Raw genomic sequence first — 27,890 nt, 5'->3', positions numbered from 1 at the left:
ATCTAAATACAGTGTTACTGTTCAAACTGTATTACGGTGGCCAAATATACGAAATATACTTGTCAAATAAAACCTCTGCCTTGTTTTTAATGACTACTTAGGCCTACTATGCTACCGTATTTTAATGCTGGTCATCAAGTTTTTTTCTGAGCTGATTGGAGGAGACGTGTTTACTTCAGTTCTGTCCCACCAACACACACTTTGTCATTGTATCACACGGCAAAACAGTGTGTGCTGTGTTGGAAGCTAGTCTCATACGGATATCGACTATATCGATACTGGAAGCGACATGGTATCAGATGGATACCAGTGGGAAGAGATTGATATTTTCTCAGTTCTCTTCCATGTTTGTTTTCAAAGATTGTGTTTTTTGTTGCGTTGTTGATATTTGTATGTTCTCATATCAGAGTGCCTCGGAAGAGAGTAGGATAGTTTTTTTGCACTTTTGTTACGTTCAAACAATTGTTTGTAATAAAAGAAGGGATGTATATGTACTTTTCACATTTGAATGGCTACAGTATCGTTATATCTTACTTTCTTACACTTCCGAGTCGCTTTCGCAAGTATTATAGAATAGATGTTGCATGCAGTTGCAATTCCAAGACACTAGAGAGCAGTAGTGTACAGATACAGGGTGTTGCCTCGCTGGGAAGTCGTCTTTGCCATTAAGTTGACTGTCTAGTTTTCTGTCGATCCCTACAAAGTGTTCATACTGTAAGTATTGTACTTATTACTTATGTTTGATTGCAACATGCATCATGATTTTTGGTTTTCATTACAAAATTTGGAGGCGTTGAAACTGCCATGTAAAATTGCTGATGCTAATGTAGCGGTCATGTACTCTCTCTCTCTGTCTGTCTGGGTTGTGTTTCGATTTTCTGTTCCATCCCGGAACCCGAGACAGGCATGCTAGCTACCAGGCTAAAAGCCAGGGCTATCAACCCAATAGCCACCTTGAGGTTGTCAGGGAGCGAGGTTTACCAACGCACACATGGCTCCATTGCGCTAATCAGTAGCATGTCTATGGCAAATGTAAATTTGTAAATTAGCCTCGAGCTAGCGCGTTTTCAAAAGTGCAGCCTCGCTGTACTTTTGAGCGCCCCCTGCTTGCTTTGTTGGCATGGAAAATAGTTACATCAACCACAGGCAGTCCGGCTCTAAGCGCGTGGCTGCTTGTTTCCCCGCCAAGTGCTTGCGCCGGCGCCAAGACTGCAACCAATATTGTTTTCTTTTAAGAAAATCACCTGACTTCCAAACAACCACATTTTTTTAAAGTCACTTTTAAAACGTTTTTTTACCCCCAGAAAATGTAGCAATATTGGGGGAAAAAAGTCAGTTTTTCAAAAAACAATTCATATTGAATATATAAAATATGTTTTTGATTTTTCTTCAAGAAAAATATTTTAACTTTTTTTTTTTTTCAAGAAAAAGCCATCTTTTCAAATTTGGAAAAAATTGGATATTTTTAAAGAAAAAAAGTTTTTTTTTTGTTTGTTTTTTTTTTAAAGATAATTTTGATCTCGATCATATGACAAAGTCAAGTATTTTCAGAAACTCAACAAATTTTCTAAGTCAAATAATCAAGTTTATGTAAATTTTTAAAATATTGTTTTCTTTTAAGAAAAACACCTAACTTCAAAACAACCACATTTTTTAAAGTCACTTTTATAAGGTTTTTTTTACCCCCAGAAAATGTAGCAATCTTGGGGGGAAAAAGTCAGTTTTTCACAAAACAATTCATAGTAAATATATAAAATATGTTTTGGATTTTTCTTCATAAAAAATGATCTATTTTGTTTTTCCAAGAAAAGCCATCTTTTCAAATTTGGAAAAAAAGGGGATTATTTAAAGAAAAATCGTTTTTAAAAAAATATATAATAATGAGTGCTAACCAAGTAACATTATTATGAATAACAGTGCTAACATCATGAATAACAGTGGTAATATCATGTCTGCAACCAGATGTGACGTCACAAGCAACAAAGGTATCAACATAAGGCCTAGTTTGATATCACGTGAATCGATAAAAAGGGGATACAATTATGTCCTTGATATTGTTGTATTGTCTCATATTGTTGTTTACATTTTGTTAAATTATTCATTGTTGATCATTTTGTTGTGTTCTCATCTAAAATGTATAATTATGTTTTTTTTTATAACCTAAAGATAGAATCCCTCAAAGATCTTGAAAAATGTCCAGTAAAAATCAGTATCGGCAGTACTGGGTTTGTAGTTCTTGGTATCAAATCGACACCGGGATGTGCAGTATCACCCGACCCTAACTCTGATTAGGACTCTTTGATCCAGCTGAGAAGGCGAGAATACTTGTGATTTATTTATTGCTGTCACAGCAACTTTGACTGGAGATGAAAGAGCACAAGTTGGCTTGTTGGCTCCAAACTTTCAAAAAACAGAATCATAAAAAATTAGTGTGGGGAAAAAAAAACCTTTGGCGAGTATAAATATTGGAGGAGATGATGGAAGCAAGTAGAATGCGTGACGGCCATCAAAGGAACTTTTTGGTTTCATCTCGCCACCAGGGGGCACTTTCTCCCCGAATGTGGCGTGGAACTGAGCAGAGATCGCTTACATAGTCCTCTCCAGAGGCTAAACGTGACCTGAATGACTTGTTTTGTTTTTCATTTCAAGTTGTAAGATTTTTTTTTTTTTTAGCAAGCAAGGCTTGATCGTCACATACGCTGATTTATTCCTGCACATTATAATCATACACTGACAAAAAAGATTTTTAAAAAAAACAACTAAAAAATAGTGAAATGTCCATTCAGTGAGTTAATTTGACTTGATTAAGATTTTGTATATCTAGAAACTAGCAGGACTTTTAAGATAGAAATACGTATTTTATTTTGAATTGATTGATTGAAACTTTTATTAGTAGATTGCACAGTACAGTACATATTCCGTACAATTCACCACTAAACGGTAACACCCGAATAAGTTTTTCCAACTTGTTTAAGTCGGGGTCCACTTACATTGATTCATGGTACAAATATATACTATCAGCATAATACAGTCATCACACAAGTCAATCATCAGAGTATATACTTTGAATTATTTACATTATTTACAATAGAAAACAAGCATTATTCAACTTAAGGTGTTGCAAAATCTTTAAACAAGATTTTCCACGTGAGGAATACCAAAATATCTTATTTGAATAGTTATTTTCTCACTTTTAACTAGAATAGACAAAAGAGAAAATATTTGTTTAGATTTTTCTAAGTAAAAATTGTTTTTGTTCATCAAAAACAATCTTGTTTTTCCCAAAGTATATTCTTATTTTTTTCTTAATGTACAACCTTATTTTTGCAGTGATTATTTCAAGAATATATTCATATTCTCAAGAAAGTCATGTTTTATGCAACAATGTAGTTGTTTTTTCAAAATAAAATGTGTGTAGTTTCTAGGAAAATGTTAGACTTCAAAAATCAGATTTAATCTTATGAGAATTAAGTCATATTTTCCAAGATACACAAAAAGTTTTTTCAGGGTGAAAATTTGGAGAAAATAATTGTTTTTAATATATAGGAATAGAGTGAAATAATATTGTTTTACTTAAGAATAGTCATGCATTTCAAGAAAATGTATTTTGCCTTAGAAAATGTCTTAAAAATTAACATGAAAATACGAAAGTCAAGTAAAACATTTAACGGGGAAAAATTAATGTTTCCAGATTGAAAAGAACATGAAAAAAGTGACTTTTTTCAAAGTCACAATCTTACCAGTAAAGTTTGCTTCTCAAGCTGTTAATCGAACTGCAATGTTTTCCCAACTTTGTTTTTCTTGGAAGAAAAAGAGATGATTAGTTTAACCTAATGACAATACTGTCACGTTGATGCAAAAAAATAAAAATTACACCCAATTAAGAACATATTGCTAATTGTGCTTGTAAATCTGAGACATAAAACGGTTCAATGGCTGAAATGGAAGAGAATCCAAAGGGACACAACATTAGGTACACAGTGCAATGAAAATAGTCAGCTTGTGTGTTTATTATTACTGCAGTGGAGAGCTGTACTAAGTATTAGAATTAGGATGAAGAGGGTGGAAAATTACACTCAAAAGTGAAAATTAACACCGCCTCTTGTCAGCTGGGGTAGGCTCCAACTAACCGGTGAGGAGTATAGAACATAATGACTCACATTCCTCCTGACAGGATGTTTATTGGATTCTTGTTCCAAGGTAGAATGAAAGTTGAGTGAAGTCATGTCTGCAGTCAAACAAGTAAAGTACTGTGGTTACATCAGATATGTGCATGAAGGAAATAAAACAACTTAGGTTCTTATAATAATATCATCGTTCAAATCTTTAGAGAAGAACCCAAACATTAGAAAAGGGTCACGGTGATCATCTTGTACAAATACAGTGAGAAAAACCATCAAAATGGAGATGATGTTTAGTGCAAACTAGGAAATAATAACCACTATTCAAAGTTCTGGTGGAGGGCTTCATCGTCTATTCAAGATCCCGCCACCAAAAAAGCAGCTTTAAAAAGTATTGCAGCATTCATCGTGTGCACAAGAGTTACAATAACCGCTCCTAAAAGTCACATCAAACAACTCAAAGTTCCGTTATGTCACGTGGGTTTCGTTGACATTCGCCCAACAAGTCAACAGTCCGTGGACTTTGAGACTTCCGGTCACACAATTAAAGTCAAAGACAGTTTTGAGGTAGAAGACAAGTCTTTCCATTTAACTGCAGTTCATGTCCGCCACACTAGAGGGCGCCAAAGGTCCCTGCCAGCTCTGATGCTGAATACATGTTGAGTTTAGAACCTGAGAAACATGAACACAACAATCTCGAAACATATCTTCGTGGGGTTTTGTACAAAGAGAACCAGGGTAAAGTTTGGACCCACGTGCTCGTGTTCCACGATGAGAACGTGGGTGAAAACTTCTGACTGGAACCAGAATGGACTTCAGAGGGGGAAAGTATATATACAGTACTGTATTATAGTGCTGCGTGTATTTCATCAGGAAAACAGTCTTTTTTTCTTGGGAAAAACATTTATAAAAAGAAGAAAATCTGATTTTAATTTAATTTTCGGGGAATACAATTATTTTTAAATTATTTTTCAAGACAGAAAATGTGACTTCTTGGGAAAAAAATATTTTTATCAGTGTCTACTGAGCAGGCCAAAATAGTTTTAAGACGTTTCCTGTGTTATAAATAATCAAATTAAATGTGACTAAAACATTTTTTTTTCATTTCAGGAAAAACACCTGACTTCAAAACCAAATTTTTTTAAAGTAATTTTTTCCAGAAAATGATTTGCATTTTTGCGAAAGTCAGTTTTTCACAAAATAATTCATAAGATAAAACATGTGCTTTTGAAGGGAGTTTTTTTTCCTTTAAATAATAACAATCAAGTCATGTTTTCAAATTTGGAAAAAAAAGTTGGACTTTTTCAAGAAAATTTTGATTTCTAATCATATGACAAAGTCAAATATTTTCAGAAACCCAACAAATATGCTAAGTCAAATAATCGAATAAATTAAAAAAAATATTGTTTTCTTTTAAGAAAAACACCTGACTTCAAAACAATCACATTTTTTTAAAGTCACTTTTATAAGGTTTTTTCCCCCCAGAAAATGTTGCAGTCTTGGAAAAAAAAAGTCAGTTTTTCACAAAACAATTTATATTAAATATATAAAATATGTTTTTGATTTTTCTTCATGAGAAATATTTTACCATCTTTTTTTTTTCAAGAAATGCCATCTTGTCAAACTTGGGAAAAAAGGGAATATTTTTCAAGAAGAAAAGTTTTTTGTTTTTTTTTAAAGATAATTTAGATCACAACGATATAACAGTCAACTTTTTTTCAGAAACAAAACACATTTTCTAAGTCAATTAATAAAATAAATGTAAATTTAAAAATATATTGTTTTCGTTTATGAAAAACACCTGACTTCAAAACAACCAGATTTTTTAAAGTCGCTTTTAAAACGTTTTTTCCCCCCAGAAAATGTTGCAATCTTGCAAAAAGTCAGTTTTTCACAAGATATTTTTTCATTAAAAATATTTTAACATCTTTTTTTTCCCAAGAAAGTTATATTTTTTAATTTGAAAAAAGTGGATATTTAAAAAAACATAGTCATGTTTTTCTAAGAAAAAAGTTGTAGTTTTTAAAAAAAAAATGTTGATCTCAATCATATGACAAAGTCAAATATTTTCAGAAACCCAACACATTTTCTAAGTCAAATAATCAAATTAATATACATTTAAAGAATATTGTTTTCTTTTAAGAAATTCACCTGACTTCAAAACAACCACATTTTTTAAGTCACTTTTATAAAGTTTTTTTTACCCCCAGAAAATGTAGCAATCTTGGGGGGGGGGGAGAGTCAGTTTTTTACAAAACAATTCATATTAAATTTACAAAATATGTTTTTAATTTTTCTTCAAGAAAAATATTTTAACATCTTTTTTTTTTAAAGAAAAAGCCATCTTTTCAAATTTGGAAAAAATTTGATATTTTTAAAGAAAAAAAGGTTTTTTTTTTTTTTTACAGATAATTTTGATCTTGATTATATGACAAAGTCAAATATTTTCAGAAACTCAACAAATTTTCTAAGTCAAATAATTCAATTTATGTAAATTTTAAAAATATTGTTTTGTTTTAAGAAAAACACCTAACTTTAAAACAACCACATTTTTTAAAGTCACTTTTATAAGTTTTTTTTTACCCCCAGAAAATTTTGCAATCTTGGAAAAAAAAGTCAGTTTTCCACAAAACAATTCATATTAAATATATAAAATATGTTTTGGATTTTTCTTCGAGAAAAATTATCTCTTTTTTTTTCCAAGAAAAAGCCATCTTTTCAAATTTGGAAAAAAAGAGGATTATTTGAAGAAAAATCGTTTTTCTTTAAGATAATACAGAGTCAACATTTTTTTCAGAAAGGAAACATTTTCTAAGGCAAATAATCGAATTAATGTAAATTTTAAACATATTGTTTTCGTTTATGAAAAACACCTGACTTTAAAACAACCACATTTTTTAAAGTCACTTTTATTTGATTTTTTTCCCCAGAAAATGGTGCAATCTTGCAAAAAATAGTAAGTTTTTCACAAAAGATATTTTTTCATAAAAAATATTTTACCATCTTTTTTTTTTCAAGAAAGTAATCTTTTCAAATTTGGAAAAAAGTGGATATTTTTAAATAAAAATTTGTCATGTTTTTCCAAGAAAAAAAGTTTTTTTTTAAAGAAAATGTTAAATCTCGATAATATGACAAAGTCACATTTTTTTCAGAAACAAATCACATTTTCTAAGTCAAATAATCAAATTAATGTAAATATAAAAAATGTTGTTTTGGTTTATGAAAAACCCCTGACTTCAAACAACCACATTTTTTAAAGTCACTTTTAAAGGTTTTTCCCCCCAGAAAATGTTGCAATTTAGCAAAAAAAAAGTCAGTTTTTCACAAAAGATATGTTGTCATTTAAAATATTTTACCATCTTTTTTTTTTCAAGAAAGTCATCTTTTCAAATTTGAAAAAAAGTAGATATTTTTAAATAAAAATTAGTCATGTTTTTCCAAGAAAAAATGTAGTTTTTTTAAAGAAAATTTTAAATTTCGAGGATATAACAAAGTCAAACATTTTTCAGAAACAAAAGAAATGTTTGTGTTTTATGTGTTGATGTGATGCTGTGTCAGTGAGACAATGAGCGGGTGGAGTGGTTCCAAAATGAGCGCTCAGGCATGTGGTAAGGTGACTTCCTGTCCTATAAAGCGACGCAGGCGCTCCAGGTACTGACTGTACAGTTCGATGTCGTTGTGTCCCGCCCCCTCCACCCACAGGGGCTCCACTGCCTTGGGGCAGCGCTCGAACAGAGCCAGGCCGTGGGAGAAGTCGATCACTTCGTCCTCCGTCCCGTGGATGATGAGCACCGGGGATGTGATTTTGGACACTTTCTCGATGCTGAGAGGGAGATGGAAGTTTACTAAACTGCAGAGGGTAGCTGGCGTTCATCAGAGGTCGGGCTGTCTTCAAATAGTGGAAGTCGTCAGACATTAAATCTCCCTACCGAAATAGTTCTTAGACCGTAAGAGATAATTGTTATCTGCTTACAGTTCTGGCTGTCACTAGGAAGCCATCGCTGCTCCTGGTGTGTCTAAATTAGCTGGCCGTGTGTTTTGGTCTTATGGCCTAGTGGTTAGAGTGTCCGCCCTGAGATCGGTAGGTTGGAGTTCAAATCCCAGCCGAGTCATACCAAAGACTATAAAAATGGGACCCGTTTCCTCCCTGCTTGGCACTCAGCATCAAGGGTTGAGTTGGGGGTTAAATCACCAAAATGATTCCCGGGCGCGGCGCCGCTGCTGCCCACTGCTCCCCAAGGGGATGGGTCAAATGCAGAGGACAAATTTCACCACATCTAGTGTGTGTGTGACAATCATTGGTACTTTAATCTTTAATCTTTAATCTTAATTATGGGACAACTATTAGTCTGCACTAGGGCTGGGCGATAAAACGAAATCAATATACTATCAATAAAAAAATATGTTTGATAAAACGGGCCGTAGTCAGACCGATGTGGACCACCTTGGCCGTGCTTACCCCAACACAGCCGTACCTTCCAGGCACTAAACCTGCAAAAAATCCCCTAAATCCTGGACTATAAGATGCTACTTTTTTCCTGCGGCTTATAAAACGGTGGGGCTGATTTAGGCTTGTTAGTATAAATGCCCTGTTGTGCAGCATGGGGCTGCTCCACCCGCAAGAAATGTGGAATGTTTTTACACCGCTTTCCCCACAACCAGGAAAGAAGACAAATATAGGAAGTGAAGGGTCGCAGACAACACTGGAGAGCCACCGATTACAGCGTCTTGCGCCAGGTAAACGCACAACACAACGTCTACGTTTTGTTCAGGAGAGAACACACAGAAGCTAACTCAAATAATAACATAAGAAATTAATACATTCAACATAGATGCTTTGACAAAAACAGACTCTTTAAATCTAAATAAAACTAAAATAATGCAATTCAGTAGCAGCAGAAGAGAAAGTCACACACAAACACAAATGGACGGACATTGAAGAAGTAAAAAACAAACACATTTTGGGTGTACTAATAGATGAGAAAGTGAACTGAAAATATAATTACAAATATGCAACATAAAGTGGAAAGAAATATGTCAATTAATTAAGCGAAATATGTACACTTATCCCCTTACCATGTTACAGAAAAAAAAGGTCAGTTAGAATAATACATAATGAGTGATACATAGAGTGATTACAAACACATTAAAGGCAGCCACCACAGTTGACAAACATACACAAACACATTTACAGACACACACAGGATCACAGTCAATAAAGTCGGATTATTGCGAGCGGGATTATACAGAGCAGTGTTGCTTCCCTACTGTTTACTACTGCGGTAACTTCTAACACAAATTTCTGCCATGTTTGATCGAGGAAATATGCTAACAGCTGATCACCGTGATCAAACTCAAATTAATCATGGTCAACAATCAATCGTATAATCGCCCAGCCCTAAAATAGAATATGTTTTGAACGAGACAGTTACATAAATTTGGTTTATTTTGTTAGAAAAACTAACGTCAAAACGACAGCAATTGCATGCATCCGGGCACAGCCGCACATGTACTTGGTAGCAGTCATGGTGCCTGTTGTTTGGTTGGCTCATAGGTATCATGAGTTGGCCATACTCTCATTCTACACGACTCTGCGTCATGTGACATTATACTGACACCTAGTGACCAGTCAGTATACACTACTATCATCACAATCTACTTCTCACTTAAAGAAACAAACGGCATCAATTGGACTGATAGTCAACTATAGGATCAGATTGAGCTATTAAATTCCTTAGACGAAGACAGCCCGATTTAGAGGTAAGGCATTTGTTAAAACTCTTTGCGAACTGTTCACTTTTGTTTAGTTGAATTGCCAATGTAAGACTAGCTATGCTAAGACAGCTAATGAATGGACTTACTTGGGGAAAGCATCAAAACAGTAGGTCTTCTTTGTGTCGGGAAAAGCCACTCTCATGCCAGATGTCAACGGCGAGTGAAGGACCACGGCAGCGCACTCGTACCGAGACGCCAGGTCCACCGTGGGAACTGTACCGATGCTCTGTCCGTACAGGATGATGCTCTCTGGGCTGACACCATACCTGGTGGACGTCGCACACATGCATTTGTTTTAAAGCAGTGAAGGCAAAGAGGAAACGTGTGATGATAACCAGAAACAAAACAAATGGCGACAGAGCAAACATAGCCAACAATTATAAAACAAACAATTATAAAACACTGCACTGAAGTTATTATTTCCAGAAAAAAATACATATAAAAGGCCACAAGGTGACAGTATTGCACAGCAAACAAGTCTTGTCAGACATTAAAGGCCTACTGAAATGAATTGTTTTTATTTAAACGGGGATAGCAGATCTATTCTATGTGTCATACTTGATCATTTCGCGATATTGCCATATTTTTGCTGAAAGGATTTAGTATAGAACAACGACGATAAAGATTGCAACTTTTGGTATCTGATAAAAAAAAGGCTTGCCCCTACCGGAAGTAGCGTGACGTAGTCAGTTGAACATATACGCAAAGTTCCCTATTGTTTACAATGATGGCCGCATGAAGTGAGAGAGATTCGGACCGAGAAAGCCACAACTTCCCCATTAATTTGAGCGAGGATGAAAGATTTGTGGATGAGTAAAGTGCAAGTGAAGGACTAGTGGGGAGTTGAAGCTATTCAGATAGGGAAGATGCTGTGAGAGCCGGGGGTGACCTGATATTCAGCTGGGAATGACTACAACAGTAAATAAACACAAGACATATATATACTCTATTAGCCACAACACAACCAGGCTTATATTTAATATGCCACAAATTAATCCTGCATAAAAACACCTGCGTGTTTGTTACGCTAGCTCCTAGCTCCTCTGCTAGCTCCTAGCTCCATAGAACACGCCAATACAATTCAAACACCTGATCAACACACACAATCACTCAGCCCAAAAGACCGTTCACCTAACCCAAGGTTCATAAAGCTTATATATTTTTTAAAAGTTACGTACGTGACGCGCACATACGGTCAAGCTGTCAAATGTTTAGCAGCCAAGGCTGCATACTCACGGTACCTGATATTCAGCTGGGAATGACTACAACAGTAAATAAACACAAGACATATATATACTCTATTAGCCACAACACAACCAGGCGTATATTTAATATGCCACAAATTAATCCTGCATAAAAACACCTGCGTGTTTGTTACGCTAGCTCCTAGCTCCTCTGCTAGCTCCTAGCTCCATAGAACACGCCAATACAATTCAAACACCTGATCAACACACACAATCACTCAGCCCAAAAGACCGTTCACCTAACCCAAGGTTCATAAAGCTTATATATTTTTAAAAAGTTACGTACGTGACGCGCACATACGGTCAAGCTGTCAAATGTTTAGCAGCCAAGGCTGCATACTCACGGTACCTGATATTCAGCTGGGAATGACTACAACAGTAAATAAACACAAGACATATATATACTCTATTAGCCACAACACAACCAGGCGTATATTTAATATGCCACAAATTAATCCTGCATAAAAACACCTGCGTGTTTGTTACGCTAGCTCCTAGCTCCTCTGCTAGCTCCTAGCTCCATAGAACACGCCAATACAATTCAAACACCTGATCAACACACACAATCACTCAGCCCAAAAGACCGTTCACCTAACCCAAGGTTCATAAAGCTTATATATTTTTAAAAAGTTACGTACGTGACGCGCACATACGGTCAAGCTGTCAAATGTTTAGCAGCCAAGGCTGCATACTCACGGTACCTGATATTCAGCTGGGAATGACTACAACAGTAAATAAACACAAGACATATATATACTCTATTAGCCACAACACAACCAGGCTTATATTTAATATGCCACAAATTAATCCTGCATAAAAACACCTGCGTGTTTGTTACGCTAGCTCCTAGCTCCTCTGCTAGCTCCTAGCTCCATAGAACACGCCAATACAATTCAAACACCTGATCAACACACACAATCACTCAGCCCAAAAGACCGTTCACCTAACCCAAGGTTCATAAAGCTTATATATTTTTAAAAAGTTACGTACATACGCAAAAAAAAGTTGCGCACATACGGTCAAGCTATCAAATGTTTAGAAGCCAAAGCTGCATACTCACAGTAGCACGTCTGCGTCTTTGTCATCCAAATCAAAGTAATCCTGGTAAGAGTCTGTGTTGTCCCAGTTCTCTACAGGCGTCTGTGTATCGAAGTCAAAAGTCCTCCTGGTTAGAGTCTCTGTTATCCGAGTTCTTCCATCTTGACTGCATCTTCCGGGAATGTAAACAAAGAAGCGCCGGCTGTGTACTGTTGTTGCTGACTACGTTCGAAAAATACGTCCATTTCGCACCGACAACTTTCTTCTTTGCTTGCTCAGCTTCCTTCTCCATAATGCAATGAACATGATTGCAACAGATTCACGAACACAGATGTCCAGAATACTGTGGAATTATGAAATGAAAACAGAGCTTTTTCGTATTGGCTTCAATGTGGAAGGCATACCCGTGTTCGCCGGTCTACGTCACGCGCATACGTCATCCTCAGAGGCGTTTCGAACCGGAAGTTTAGCGGCAAATTTAAAATGTCACTTTATAAGTTAACCCGGCCGTATTGGCATGTGTTATAATGTTAAGATTTCATCATTGATATATAAACTATCAGACTGCGTGGTCGGGGGGGGGGGGGGGGTGCTGGAGCCTATCCCACCTGCACTTGGGCAGAAGGCAGGGTACACCCTGGACAAGTCACCACCTCATTGCAGGGCCAACACAGATAGACAGACGACGTTCACATTGCCAATCAACCTATCCCCAGGTGTATGTCTTTGGAGGTGGGAGGAAGCCCGAGTGCCCGGAGGGAACCCACGCAATCACGGGGAGAACATGCAAACTCCACACAGAAAGATCGAACCCAGGGCCTTCTTATTGTGGGGCACACGCACTAACCCCTGTTCCACCGTGCTGCCGGAATGCATACAAGCTGATTTTAATATATCATTATTGGCACAATAAATATGTTTTTGTACAGTTTTTGTATCTTATACAGTGGTACCTCAATTTACAAGTAATTTGAGTTACAAGTATTTTCCCCTTTGGTTGAAGTCATACTGTATTTGTCACAGGGTGGTGCCATTTGAGCAATAAAGAGCTAATAAATTGTTACACATTGTTGTTCCTGCCTCGTTTACACCAGAAAATAAACATACATTCTAATTAGACAGTTGATGTGCGCGTTCGAGTGGTGCTCAGATATCAACACCCTGCCCTTCAACCATCGGAAGTAAGAAAAAGCTGCTGATGCTGTGTTTGATACGTTTCAAAATATTCTGTCGAGTCTTCACTCAACAAATAGGAAAATCGAGCCCCTTTGGTACACATCCAAACTAGGGATGTAACAATATGAAAATTTCATATTACGATTATCATTATTAGCGCAGTATTGATGAATGTGCTCAAAAAGTACCTATCCACACACTGAAACAAGTCATTTTTTAAATAACTAAAATAAATAGACACACTGTTAGAAAACCCACTATTTTGCATGTTTTGTGTTTCTTATGCTTCATTGATAGTGTTTTAGTCTTAGTATTTTATCTGTTTTAATGGCTAAGCTTTTATTGTTTTGAATAGTGGTGTGTACTGTAGTACTTTAAAATTAATTCAAATGAAAATTCAAATATATTATTATTATTATCATGTATTATTTCGGCCGGAGGTTGTGGCGTCCAAGTATAAAATGTATAGTATGATCACTCTCTCCTAAAAGAACACAGCTTGTAGGCTCAATGTGCATAATTGAATAATATCTTAGTTGCTTAGACAGCAATGTGTTTGTATATGTTTAGATTGGGGTAAGAAGTTTCTTAATGGGGAAAAAACAGTCTGTTCGTCCGTCCGCGAGGTTATCAAAGTGCAGTTATTAATCACGTTTTTCCATCCACTTTCTACCGCTTGTCCCTTTTGGGGTCGCGGGGTAATCACGTTTTTCAATATTTAAAATTAAAAACGTTAATACTGCGGTTATCATTATTTAGGTTTGCTCTTTTTACAAGAAAAAAAAGGCTCGATACTCCAAAAATACAATTGTATTTTTTCAAAAGTATTTTAACAGGAAAAAAACTTTGATTTTGCACAATAGCTTTGAGCCACACATTTTCATTCTAAGATGGAATGTTTGTAGCGCAATGAGAATGACCCTAATTATTTTCACCCCCTGGGGTCTCTCTGCCTCCACTCTATCCCACTCTTTTCTAGTCTCCAAGCATCTGTTCACACGCTGATCTGCCAACCTGATGTCTTTATGGAGAACATGTAGCTACATCATCACCACCATGAATCCAACATACCGCGTGCGTAGAGTGTGCCAGGCGGCGTCGATGTCGGCATAGAGGTCCTTCTCAGAGGGTTTGCCGCCACTGACGCCGTAGCCGGAGTAGTCGTAGGAAAAGATGTTGCAGTTGATGCGTGTGCCGAGGCCGATGTAGAAGCTGCTCATCTGGCCAAGGTCCACCGCATTACCGTGGGAAAACAGCACTGTGAATCTGACGGGGGGAGATACACAAAAGGTGTGACAGCGAAACACCAAATAAAAAAGCCACATAAAAGATTAGATTACTAAATCAGATGACTCATATTTAGAGGAAAAGTAGACAACATGAGGACAGACATTTCTGTTATGAAGCCACATAAGCCCAAGGCTGCACACAAGGATATGTTTTCAATATTAAATTACATACAGCAACTGCAGATCATTCAAATCCCATCAGGTTTGTTTTTTCTAATAGATATAACAAATTATGAGGACAATAAATAGAAAATACATTTCATTTAAGTCATTTGGCAGCCACACAAACTAAGATAGAACACATACTGTCAGACCTAATCTTCGTCAGGTCTAACTTATTAGGACACGTTTTATTATGATTAATAATTAGTAGGCATGGCCTAAAATCTTCCTGTGATAATGATATGTAATCCAGATATATTTCATATATAAATAATAATATGATAATAATATGATAATAATTAACTTATACAATAATTTGTGCATTGCAAGCACAAAGTCTGCTCTGCTATTTCTCAAGGACCCACCGCATCAAAAACTGACCAATCACAGCTCTGCGGTCCCTGTTGCCGAAAAAATATAACTTTTGGGAGCTGCACATCAGGTTCTGCGGGAAGGTACACAGGGGGAGGTTTATCGTAAGCCGAATCTATTTCATGCAACCCTAATAATTACCATACATTATTTTTGTCAAGTTAAAAAAAAAAACATGTCAACTTAACTTATTGTAACCTATTGATACACACAGCACAAGACATTAGCATACCCCAAAAAAGATATTGATAGTGGGGTTTGCTTTTTTTTTGGCTTTTATGAGACATGGGCGTTAAAAAAAAAAGGGTGAAGAGTGAAGTTAAGGAAACTACATGGAATGCAGTGTTTCCAATAAACTGCCAAGATACCTGTGGCAGTGGGGGCGTGGCTATGGGCGTGGTCACCATGACATCATCGAGTAATTTGCATAATTTACTACAATGATATGATTTTCTCTAAAAAGGCTCAAAAAATGTATACCGGTACTTACTAATTAATAACAGTTTTGTTTTAAACGTCCATCCATCCATCCATCCATTTTACAATATAATTACAACACTTTATGTACATATTTATATACAGATTTGAACAATAAGTTATTCACTGAAATATATTTATTAATTGTGGTTCTTACAAAAAAAATATCTTGTAAAATATAAAAGCTAAAATGTCTGTTAAAGCTCTGCCCCTTTAATTAGTGCATACTAAATAATTTAATTTTAGCCTACTACTACAACCATATTATTTACCAGCAACATAAAGTGAAACAGAGGCAGAGGTGTCCTGCCACAGTCAGTAACATATAAACAGAAAACAGTAGTGGTCAAATACAAATAAGGCAACAAGAGAAGTATGCTACACTTCTCTTTTGTAAAGTAAATCTGAACAGCCTATATGGGCATCTACATCAACTATATGATTTGCCTGAGAAGCTGGACAGGACAAAAAAAAAAAAAAAGATTTTTATTTTATTTATTTTATTATATTTGTGGCGGACGTAATTTTTTCGTGGCGGGCCTCCACAAATAAATGAATGTGTGGGAAACACTGGAATGATCCAAGGTAGAATGTTTTGCTTGTCCATTTTTCTGTGGTCAACTTCTTTTTACACTTGTTTAAGAATTAAAAATATTATAGTGGTAATTAAAAATTGCCTGCAGTCAAAAAAGTGGTTACATTAAATTATTGTTTGACCCTGAAACAGATTTACTGTCATTATAAAAATGAGTAAGTGTAGTTTTTTGTGTAAACTAATGTGGTTTTGAATTTGTATGTTTGAATTTGAATTGTGACTCTTTTTATAATGTGCTAAACAAAGAAGGTAATGGATGCAATACATCATTAATTGCAATGGCAGTAAGAGCCAATCTTAGACTGAATCAACAAGTGAGTGGATGGACAATAAAAGCAGTTGTGGAAAAACCCCGTGAGCAAGGGGTGATGCTATGTTGATAAGAGGATATGAAAGGTCAGCACAACATTTAGGCTTTGTTCACACTTGTGCTGCGGTCGTCTTGTTTGGACCTTTTTATCAAAACACTTTGGGCCTGATCTACTAAAGGTTTGAAACTTTGCATGTACTAAAACACGTACAAACTTGATAACACACGCAAAGATGATCTACTAGGTGTGTGCCAAGTGGATTGCGTCTGCTAGAGAAGCAGAACAAGGAGCGTTATTCATTTTGCATCTTTGTCTTAATTAATATGCAGAATAAATGCTGATCATCAGAACACCCGCAATACTGGGATGAGAAGATGCAAATATATTATATTAGCACGCGTGCAATGTGATTTATCAACACTCATCACCATTTTGCGAGCATTAGTTTGCGTTTAATTTACCAAGTTTGAAAAGTATGTGCAAACTCAGTTACGCACCCGACTGTAAAGACCGGTGTTTGGGCTGCAAAGACAGATGACGGACAAAGAATCCCCGTCCTACGTGTATGTGCCAACACTCAACATATTTTCACTGGGGGGACGGCGTGGCGAAGTTGGTAGTGTGGCCGTGCCAGCAATCTGAGGGTTCCTGGTTCAATCCCCACCTTCTACCATCCTAGTCGCGTCCGTTGTGTCCTTGAGCAAGACACTTCACCCTTGCTCCTGATGGGCCTGGTTAGCGCCGTGCATGGCAGCTCCCGCCATCAGTGTGTGAATGTGTGTGTGTGAATGGGTGAATGTGGAAAATAGTGTCAAAGCGCTTTGAGTTCCTTAAAAAAAGGTAGAAAAGCGCTATACAAGTACGACCCATTTACCATTTCACTGTTAGAAATGAAGAAATATTAGACATATTGTACCCCGCCTTCCGCCCGAATGCAGCTGTGATAGGCTCCAGTCACCCCCGCTCTCGAGCGGTAGGAAATGGATGGATGGATAGACATATGGTCTTTTCAGCAACATCCTTTTATAATTTTATAGCTGCTGGGTGACTTAAAAGACTGAAAGAAACCAATAAAATGGATGTGTTTTGGTGTCTGCTGGCATTTTTTTTTGATGATGTTTGTTTTTTCAAATATAAGATAAATTAACATAATTCCTATGTGAACAAAACTTCTTGCAATATGCATTTTCTTGCATATTAGTCTCTTATAATCGCAGTCAGTACCACAGCCAGTGCTGGGGGGAAAAAAAGTAGGGTTCTATGTAGATGCACCGCGGGAGTCAGGACGTCTGGTTTCTGAAATGCCAATAAAAAGTGGTACATGTCTGCTGCTTGTTTGACAACACTGCAAATAAAATAAATGAATGTGCAGTAAATAATCGAGTGTCTTCGTGGTGAAAGCCACGATAGTACACGCAAAATCTTCATTTAAATAAGGCGGTCTGCACCAGTTATGAATAGCACACGCAGTGATAGTAGATCACACGCAACATGCCACCTATAAGTACACACAATTCAGCACACGCTGTTTAGCGCCTGCTATTTGGATCTTAGTAAATGAGGCCCTTGGTGCAGTTCGCTTATTTTTCACACTGGTATTTCTGTCATACGACCAAAAACTTCGCAGTTGAGAACATTTGCATAAAGTACGGACCTGATTGGCAGCATTCGTGACATATTGTGTGATGCAACTCAAATACAAAGCAAAATGGCGTCTGCTGGGTTGAATACTTGGGCTATGTTCATACTCTATAGTTATCAGTTAGGAATTCACCAAAAGCTTCTAAATATACTTTAAGAGCGTGCCATTGTCACATAGAGGAAGAGAGGAATTTGCTTGCACTAGCCTGTCTGGTACACACTATGGTTCAGATGACTTGAGACAATTAATTGTACTACCAGGGCAAATGCTCCAAAGTCCCTTTTGCCCAAACAGTGAGAACACACCTGGAATTAGGAGCACAGCGGATGTACATGCAGCCGATTTTGTTCCCTCTGCTGGATTGAGCGAGCGCCACCTCGATGGTGTCCAGCTCCCTCTGCGAGTACTGGAACTCAGCGCGCTCAGTCAGATGAAGTTTCCATTTTCCCTCTGACGGTGCGCTCCCGGCGACAGCCACGCCGCTTCTAGGCCGCAGGCTCGAAGCCCTCGTCGCCCCCGCAGCATTGGGGCCCGGGTCTGCATCCGGGATGAAGGCGTACGTGGGCTCCGGGGGCAGGAAGGCTAGCTTGGCTGCGATACGGCTGGGACAAGGCGGGCAGCAGAACAGGCCACAGAGCTCACTGATAGACAGGCCATCCATCCTTCACTGAGTAGCAAGAAGACAAGAATGAAGCACAGGGCAGCAAAGATAATGAACACATTTGTACAAACATCCATCATTAATACTATTGTTAAAGAGATGTTCAGATATTGTCAGTTGAATAAGTACAAAAGGAATGCATGGAGGCTTTGTGACATGTTTTTCTTCTTCAGATAGCAAACGCATTGACTTAACAGTGCAGCTGATGGTTAATAATCAGGGATGGCCCCAGGCATAAACAGTCTATGCGGTTGTTTAGGCCCACAGCCATTAGAAGGGCGGGGGGGTCACATGATTATGGTGACTGGCCACTCCAGTAGCTGATCGTCACCGTGGTCGTCGTGCTCTGCAGGTGTTTGCTTGTTCTACTTTGATGGACAGAATTTCTTCATGGATACAATTATACTTTGTCCCAGCTCAATGAGTTAACATGTACTTTGTAATAGTTTTAGTTCGGTTTAGCAGCATAGTGGCAGCTAAACTAAATTAATAATTTAGCATCGCTTCCAACACTTTCAACGTGGCATTTTAACTAAAACGACCGTAATATAGAATTTTTTATTGATGTAAATCTTTTTTCTGATAATATAGTGTCGCAAGAACTATTACTAGTTTTTGTCCATTTATTGTGTTTTCTTTTGGCGTAGCAGTTTTGATTTGCCTTCCCACTTGGACCTGTCAAACATCTGCAGAGTCTCCTCCCAACCCCACCAAGGACTGTTTTCACTGCTGGACTCTAGAAAGAGGTTCCGCAGCCTCCGAAGCAGAACCTCCAGGTTCTGTAACAGCTTCTTCCTTCAGGCCATAAAACTCTTGAACGCATCATAATAATCCCCCAAATTCCCCTCCAAAATGGATTAACTGGCTGGAATATAAAGACAATATAACATACATCCATAAACGTGGATGCATATGCAAAAGTGCAATATATTTATCTGTACAGTAATCTATTTATTTATATCTGCACCTTATTGCTTTTTTATCCTGCACTATCATGAGCTAAATGCAATGACATTTCATTCTTATCTGTACTGTAAAGTTCAAATCTGAATGACAATAAAAAGGAAGTCTAAGTCAAACATTTATTTTATATTTTCATACAAACTTTTGACTGGAATATAAACACATGACTATTGATGCTATTGGACTGAACTGAATTGTTGTTTTCAATGTAATATTTTTTTGTTTATTGTCAATATGTGATTATTTATAGTAAAAACAAATCTGTACATAACTTGTAAAACAGTGATAACACATTGGGTTAGATCTAGGGCTGCAACAACTAATCGATTAAATCGATTAACAAAATAGTTGGCGATTAATTTATTCATCGATTCGTTGGAACTATGCTATGCGCATGCGCGGAGGCTTTTTTTCTTTTTTTTTGGTAATTTTTTTGTTGTTGGTTTTTTTTGTTTTATAAACCTTTATTTATAAACTGCAACATTTATAAACAGCTGAGAAACAATAATCAAAATAAGTACAAAAACAGTACAATACAGCGCCAGGGCGGCGGTGAGGCTACGTCTCATGAGGTGGCGTAAGCTAGCCAATGATGTGTCATGTGCAGCTCACGTGACGACGGCGTCTCCTTTGCTGGAAAAATTTGAAAAATGGCAGGAAAACACTACCGATAGTTTAGCGGAGAAACATCTTGAGGTTATTGCTTCAATGGAGAAAAGTGTACGACCTAAGTCGTCAAAAGTGTGGGAACACTTTACTTTAAAGACTTCAAAGAAGACCGTTTCCTGCAAAATGGCACGTAAGTACAACATTGCTTCAGAAGCACCTGAAAAGGAAACATGTTGGAGCCATGGATGAAGGGAGGAACTCATGGTACGTAACTTTTTAAGTCCATAGTGGCAACAAGCATTCATGAGTTAAGCTTTTTTGTGAGTAACGTTAAAGTTATGCCTTTGTTGCAACGCGGGGCTGATAATGTGTCTGCGGCACATTTGACTCCGTTTTGAGAGAGAAAACGCACGGTTACCAATTTCGAAATAAACGTAACGGACAGAAATATCTCAGGTTGGTTTCATAATGGATCAATGTAGCCGGGCCAAAAAAGCTATATAAATCTATTTAGATTTGAGTGACGCTTTAGTATAACTAAACGTTATGAAGGTGCTGGAATATTTCATGCTATTATTCAGAGGCAGCCTAAAATGAATCCTTTATTATTCACAACAGAAACGTGTACAATATCTGATTCAGTTCTGATCTGATGAGTTACATTTCTATGTTATTGTTGGTGTATGCTGCACCCCCAATGTCCACAACATGGTGCCAGTATGCTTGTTTTTTTCAATAAAATACTGGAAAGGATAGAAATGTAGTTTGTCTCTTTTATCCGATTATTAATCAATTAATCGAAGTAATAATCGACAGATTAATCGATTATCAAATTAATCGTTAGTTGCAGCCCTAGTTAGATCCAATTCAACTTTTTCATTGCACGTCACAAGTACACAGCAACAAAATGCATCTAACCAGAAGTGCTTAGGCAGTGAAACAAATATCTCATTTAGAATATACATGATATATATAGACATGGTACGTGTATATAGTACAAATTAATGAGAATGAATGATGGATTATTTCTTAATGTTTAATTTCAAACCTTCTTGAACAGAATTTTTGTTGGTTGTGTCTTTTATGCACACACTCCCATAGCCAGATCTACTTCTGGTCTCCAAGAGTAAAACACAGTAAACCCTTGTTTATCGCTTTTAATTGGTTCTGGGCATGACCGTGGTGAATGAATTCCCACAGATTATTAGTTATGAATGGAATATAATATAATACACACAGTTTATTCTATCCTTCCAGAGGAGCATAAAAAACTACTCGGTCCTGCCATTTGAGGTTCGTAACGGCGGCTGAACGGCTACACCGCGTAACATCTCACGCTTTGCTGCCTATCAATACCTACAGGCAGGTGTCTGTGACGCCACTGACTTGACTCATGGAAAAGACAATCATTTTGCCTTACAGAACGACTACTTTTTTTTGTATTTCTAGAAAGGAACAACACAACAGGTTGCCTTGCAGAACGACTCCTTTTTTTTCTTTGTATTTGTAGAAATGAACAACACAACAGTAACATCATCCCTGGCGAGTGTTATACAAACACACATCCACTCCCGCAAACCATTTCCCTGCTTCCCGGGCCCCCGCATCAGCTGGTATTTGACACAGGAATCAGCATGTCCGAAACCACTTGTGTCACCGAGGTGAAATTACATCTGAAAACCTTTGACAGTTGACTTCAGATCTGTTCCCCGCCAATTAGGACGTTTTAAAATTTGAAAACAGAGAATTTTATTTTGATAGTAATTTATTTTGTGTTTGTGCAAGACTTGATGTCCCACACAAGCACATTTTAGCTAAATTGACCTCTCGTGTTTCGCCATTTGGCAAATATAGAAGCTCTGCTTATATTTAGCGTGGGGATGCAGTATGCCACTGGCATAGCACTGCCGTGCACAAGGGGTCCGCTAGCGGAGGAAATCGGCACATTGACTTGAATGGAAATGGAAAGGGTTGGCGGCCGTGGCAGCGTCGTTCCGCATCCAGTGGAAATCCTGGGTTACACACACTGAAGCCTCATGATCGATTTGTGTGCAAATGTTGTGGTTTTTGCTCAAGTAAATGTTAAAACGTGATTTTAATTATGCAGAAAACACATTTATCCATGCATCCATTTTCTACCGCTTGTCCCTTTCGGGGTTGCAGGGGGTGCTGGAGCCTATCCCAGCAGCACAGGGCCACCTCATCACAGGGCCAAGACAGATAGACAACATTCACACTCACATTCACGCACTAGGGCCAAATTTTTAGTGTGGCCAATCAACCTATAACACAGTTTAATGGACAAAAATTGGTATACAATTTATGGTTTTATTATTCAGGATTTTTCTCAATATGACATGTGTCGTCCCTGTATATAGTAATATTAAGGACCATTATGGGGCCACAAAAAGCCTAGGGCCAGTGTTTTGAAAAGATGTTCTGCATCATAAAAACATGCAATCAGTTGCGTAATGCAATAGTTAGCAACATAATTAATGAACGGATTTAAATTTAATTTTTTTAACATTTCCGAAATAGGTTTAGAATAAGCGCGTTTGTAGATTTTATTATTATTTTTCCATGACCTTGTCAAAATACTTATTGACATTCATTTTGTCACCATACAGTATAGACAAATAACCAGCCATGCATTTTAAGTTAATCAAGGTTTATACAGTTTTTGTGTAAAACAATGCTAAAAAGGACCATTATATGGCAAATTTCTTTACCTTAATTGCTACGGTTATTTTATTCGAGGAAACCTTTAGCATTGATGCGCATGCTCAGTAGCGTTGGGCAGCCCATTTTATGGGTAGCAACCCAGTGTTCAAAAAAAAATTGCTGCTTCATGAAAAAAATGCAAGCAGTTGCGTAATTCGATAGTTGGCAACATAAATAATGAACGGATTTTGATTAAATTTTCAGAAAATGTCTGAAATAAGTGACATTCATTCTGTCACCATACAGTATAGACAACACAGCCATGCATTTTAGGTTAATCAATGATTATACCGTATTTCTTCTGGTTTGTTTCCTGGCATGTAAAAAAACATATGCTAAAAATAACCATAATACAGCAAGGTTCTTTGCATTATTTGCTATGGTTATTTTATTCAAGGAAACCTTGTGCATAAGCGCGCATGCTCAGTAGCGTTGAGCAAAAAGTTATCCTGGGTAGCAAATTTTTACAGAATATCAGTGTTCTGAAAAAATGTGCTGCTTCATAATAAATGCGATCAGCTTCGTAATCCGATAGTTAGCAACATAAGTAATTGACGGATTTTTATGACATTTTCACAAACTGTCCGAAATAGGTCAGTTTTTGTAGTTTTGATTATTATTCACATATAAGCTTGTCAAAATACTTACAGTTGACATTCATTGACATCAAACTTAAGAGATGGTTTGATGTCAATAAATTATCATTAAATGTAGAAAAAACTAAGTTCATGATTTTTAGTAAGAGGAAAAGGGAGGAAACGATCAAACTGTCAATAGATGGAATTGATATTAAAAGGGTTTCTGAACTTAGATTTTTAGGAGTGATACTGGATGACGGTCTGACATGGAAATCTCATATTGCACATGTACGGAAAAAGATGTCTAAGAGTATTTTTATATTAAATAAGGTAAAATATGTGTTAGATTATAGGGCAATGTGTATATTGTATTGTGCACTTATATTGCCATATATCAGCTACTGTGTGGAAGTGTGGGGGAACACATATAAGAGTAACATAAAGGCATTGTATCAACTACAGAAAAGAGCTATAAGGATTATTCATAAAGTAGATTACTTAGAACACACTAACATATTATTCATTAATTCGGGTTTATTTAAATTACAGGTGGGCGGGGTTTGGTGGTAGCATGGGTGTATATTGTAGCGTCCCGGAAGAGTTAGTGCTGCAAGGGGTTCTGGGTATTTGTTCTGTTGTGTTTATGTTGTGTTATGGTGCGGATGTTCTCCCGAAATGTGTTTGTCATTCTTGTTTGGTGTGGGTTCACAGTGTGGCGCATAATTGTAACAGTGTTAAAGTTGTTTATACGGCACCCTCAGTGTGACCTGTATGGCTGTTGATCAAGTATGCCTTGCATTCACTTGTGTGTGTGTGGGCTCCATATATTATGTGATTTGGGCGGCACGCTGTTTGTATGGAGCAAAAGCAGACATGACGACAGGTTGTAGAGGACGATAAAGGCAGTGCCTTTAAAGGCACGACCCCAATATCGTTGTCCGGGTGGAAATCGGGAGAAATTCGGGAGAACGGTTGCACCGGGAGATTTTCGGGAGGGGCACTGAAATTCGGGAGTCTCCCGGGAAAATCGGGAGGGTTGGCAAGTATGAGCCACGCACTTAAGGCTAATCAATGATTATACCGTTTTTGTTTTGGTTTGTTTCCTGGTAAGTAAAATAATGCTAAGAATAACCACTATATAGCAACCTTTTTATCCTTATTGCTATGGTTATTGTGTTGGAGGAAAACTTAAACGATTGTGCGCATGCTCAGTCGCGTTAGGTAGCAAACCTATCAGACTATTATGACTAGAGAAATGCTTTAAAATGTAATATCGGAAATTATCGGTATCGTTTTTTTTATTATCGGTATGTTGTTTTTTAAAAAAAATTAAATCAACATAAAAAACACAAGATACACTTACAATTAGTGCACCAACCCAAAAAACCTCCCTCCTCCATTTACACTCATTCACACAAAAGGGTTGTTTCTTTCTGTTATTAATATTCTGGTTCCCACATTATATATCAATACAGTCTGCAAGGGATACACATGATTGTGTGTGCTGCTGGTCCACTAATAGTACTAACCTTTAACAGTTAATTTTACTCATTTTCATTAATTACTAGTTTCTATGTACCTGTTATTATATTGTTTTACTTTCTTTTTTATTCAAGAATTTTTTTTAATTTTTTTTGTCTTATTTCATTTATTTTTTAAAAAGGATCTTATCTTCACCATACTTGGTTGTCCAAATTAGGCATAATAATGGGTTAATTCCATGACTGTATATATCGGTATCGGTTGATATCGGTAATTAAGAGTTGGACAATATCGGATATCTGCTAAAATCCATTATCGGACATCCCTTAAGACATTAAGAAAGTCAATGACTTCACGAGGACAAATTTCACCACATCTAGTGTGTGTGTGACAATCATTGGTACTTTAATCTTAATCTTAATAAAAGTGGGTGACATTGTTATCACCAGGAAGGATGAGGTCACCTACCTAGGTTCCATTCTAGAGGCTAATCTTTCCTGTGATAAAATGGCAACCAAGGTAATCAAAAAGGTCAACCAACGAACGAGATTTCTCTATAAAATCTCCTCTCTGGTCAACAAAAGCACCATGAGGATTCTGGCGGGAACTCTCGTTCAACCCTTTTTTGATTACGCATGCACCTCCTGGTACCCTAGCACCTCCAAACCCTCAAATCTAAACTCCAAACATCCCAGAACAAGCTAGTCAGATTACTTCTAGACCTCCACCCCAGATCTCACCTCACTCCTACCCACTTCTCCAAAGTGGGCTGGCTCAGGGTGGAGGACAGAGTAAAACAACTTGCACTGAGCCTAGTCTAAAAAATCCGCTACACCTCCCTGATACCGAAGTACATGTCAAACTACTTCCTTAACGTAAATGACCGCCATAACCACAACACCAGGGGGAGCTCCACTAACCACATTAAACCCAGATTCCGATCTAACAAAGGTCTTAACTCATTCTCTTTCTATGCCACATCAATATGGAATGTGCTCCCAACAGGTATAAAAGAAAGGGCATCTCTATCCTCCTTCAAAACTGCAATAAAAGTACACCTCCAGGCAGCTACAACCCTAAACTAACACCCTCCCCGGATTGTTAATAATCAAATGTAAACAATCAAATGCAGATACTTTTTCTTATGCCTTCTGATCTCTCTCTCTCTCTCTCTATGTCCACTACTTGCTGTACATATCCTACCAAGTCAGACCTACACTGTCCCAATATCCATTTCTCTGTTGTCAATTGTTGATGACTGATGATAACAACCAAGCGTAACACCCCCCCCCCCCCACACACACACACACCCCTCCACACCCCGGATTGTAAATAATGTAAATAATTCAATGTGATTAACTTGTGTGATTACTGTATTATGATGATAGTATATATCTGATAGTATATATCTGTATCATGAATCAATTTAAGTGGACCCCGACTTAAACAAGTTGAAAAACTTATTCGGGTGTTACCATTTAGTGGTCCATTGTACGGAATATGTACTTCACTGTGCAACCTACTAATAAAAGTCTCAATCAATCAACCAACCAACCAATACCTAATTATGACAATGTCGACTCAATAATACAACAAACATGCCTGTGTATATTAGTTTGTAATAACAATTATTATTCTGTCCTTAAATGCTGATTTAATGTAATCTTTATTTACATGTTATATTTACTTTATTTGGTTTTATGTGTGTGATTTTGCCTCACAAATAAAGTTTAGGGAATTTGAACTGAGAGTAAAAAAAATATACACCTACCTGTTGAGTAGAGTCTCCAAATGTAAGTCTTGCTGTGGAAAATTTTAAAACGTCTTCTTCCCGAATGCAAGTCTGGGGATTAGTCGGTGAAATTCTCTATTGGCGAGAAAAAGAAGAAGCCGTGGTTCCGATTGAATGACGTGGAAATGTTATTTCCTTAATAAAGTGACTGGAGTCCGGCTCACATCCATTTCGTCGAGAATTAAAACCGAAAATGGGGGCGTTTAAAAAAATGTCATCTCGAGTAGGTGTTAAAGTTAGTGAAATATAAAACTGGGGAAACAATAAAGCACACTTGTCTGCTCTCCCCGGGCGAGAATGATGCGGTTGGCACCAAGTCAACAATGGAGAGGAGATAATGCTAATTCTCATTAGCTTGCCTGCTAAAGCTAACCGGGGGTTCAAGCTAACAAGACGGCTTTCCGGTTAAACAAAAATAACGTTCTTTACTCGGTGTAACATAATTTTAAAATAAAATGTAATTTTCTCCACGAATCTAGAATCGACGCTGACGGGGGTCACCTCTGTGTTTAAAAGCGGCGTCTTGGCGTTGTATTTTAATCCATGTTCTTCCTGTTTTGCCTGCTCGGCCGTACCCGGAAGTGGCAGCTGGTCGGAAGTGACGTAAGGCGTTGCCACACGACAATTAAGGGAAACGGTTATCAGAAAAGAATGACATTTAGGAATTTGTGCTTTGTTTTAAAGATGTTGCTATTTGGATTTACACTCTATGGAAAAAAACATTTGAAAAGGAATTTTATCTTTGCAACCTCATACTATTGGCTAAGTTTTATATTCATGAATGTAAGGTGTTTGTTGTGCCTTTAAAAAAGAATTAGAACTCTACTTTAAAACGCTTTCTACCTCTAACAACCAACAAGCTGTGAAAACTATGATGCTGTG

The 27,890-nt window shown here is 37.2% G+C and overlaps 1 protein-coding gene across 2 annotated transcripts; it reads right to left on the bottom strand.

Moving 5' to 3' along the window:
- Window positions 1-3,446: 3,446 nt before the first annotated feature.
- Window positions 3,447-27,596, bottom strand: abhd17ab (abhydrolase domain containing 17A, depalmitoylase b). Of its 2 annotated transcripts, none has more exons than XM_062038352.1 (5): window positions 26,988-27,596; window positions 18,508-18,869; window positions 14,426-14,620; window positions 9,983-10,162; window positions 3,447-4,228 (listed from the first exon to the last, which is right to left on the bottom strand). In XM_062038352.1, the coding sequence occupies exons 2-5, from the start codon at window positions 18,861-18,863 to the stop codon at window positions 4,180-4,182; spliced, it is 780 nt and encodes a 259-aa protein (XP_061894336.1). In that variant the 5' UTR covers window positions 18,864-18,869; window positions 26,988-27,596; the 3' UTR covers window positions 3,447-4,179. The 2 variants fall into 2 exon arrangements, with proteins under 2 accessions (XP_061894336.1, XP_061894335.1); XM_062038351.1 differs by having other exon boundaries at window positions 3,450-7,944.
- Window positions 27,597-27,890: the final 294 nt, after the last annotated feature.

This window comes from Entelurus aequoreus, linkage group LG27 (assembly GCF_033978785.1).
Source record: "Entelurus aequoreus isolate RoL-2023_Sb linkage group LG27, RoL_Eaeq_v1.1, whole genome shotgun sequence".
Taxonomy (NCBI): Eukaryota; Metazoa; Chordata; class Actinopteri; order Syngnathiformes; family Syngnathidae; genus Entelurus; species Entelurus aequoreus.
This window is presented reverse-complemented; position numbering and strand designations above follow the sequence as displayed.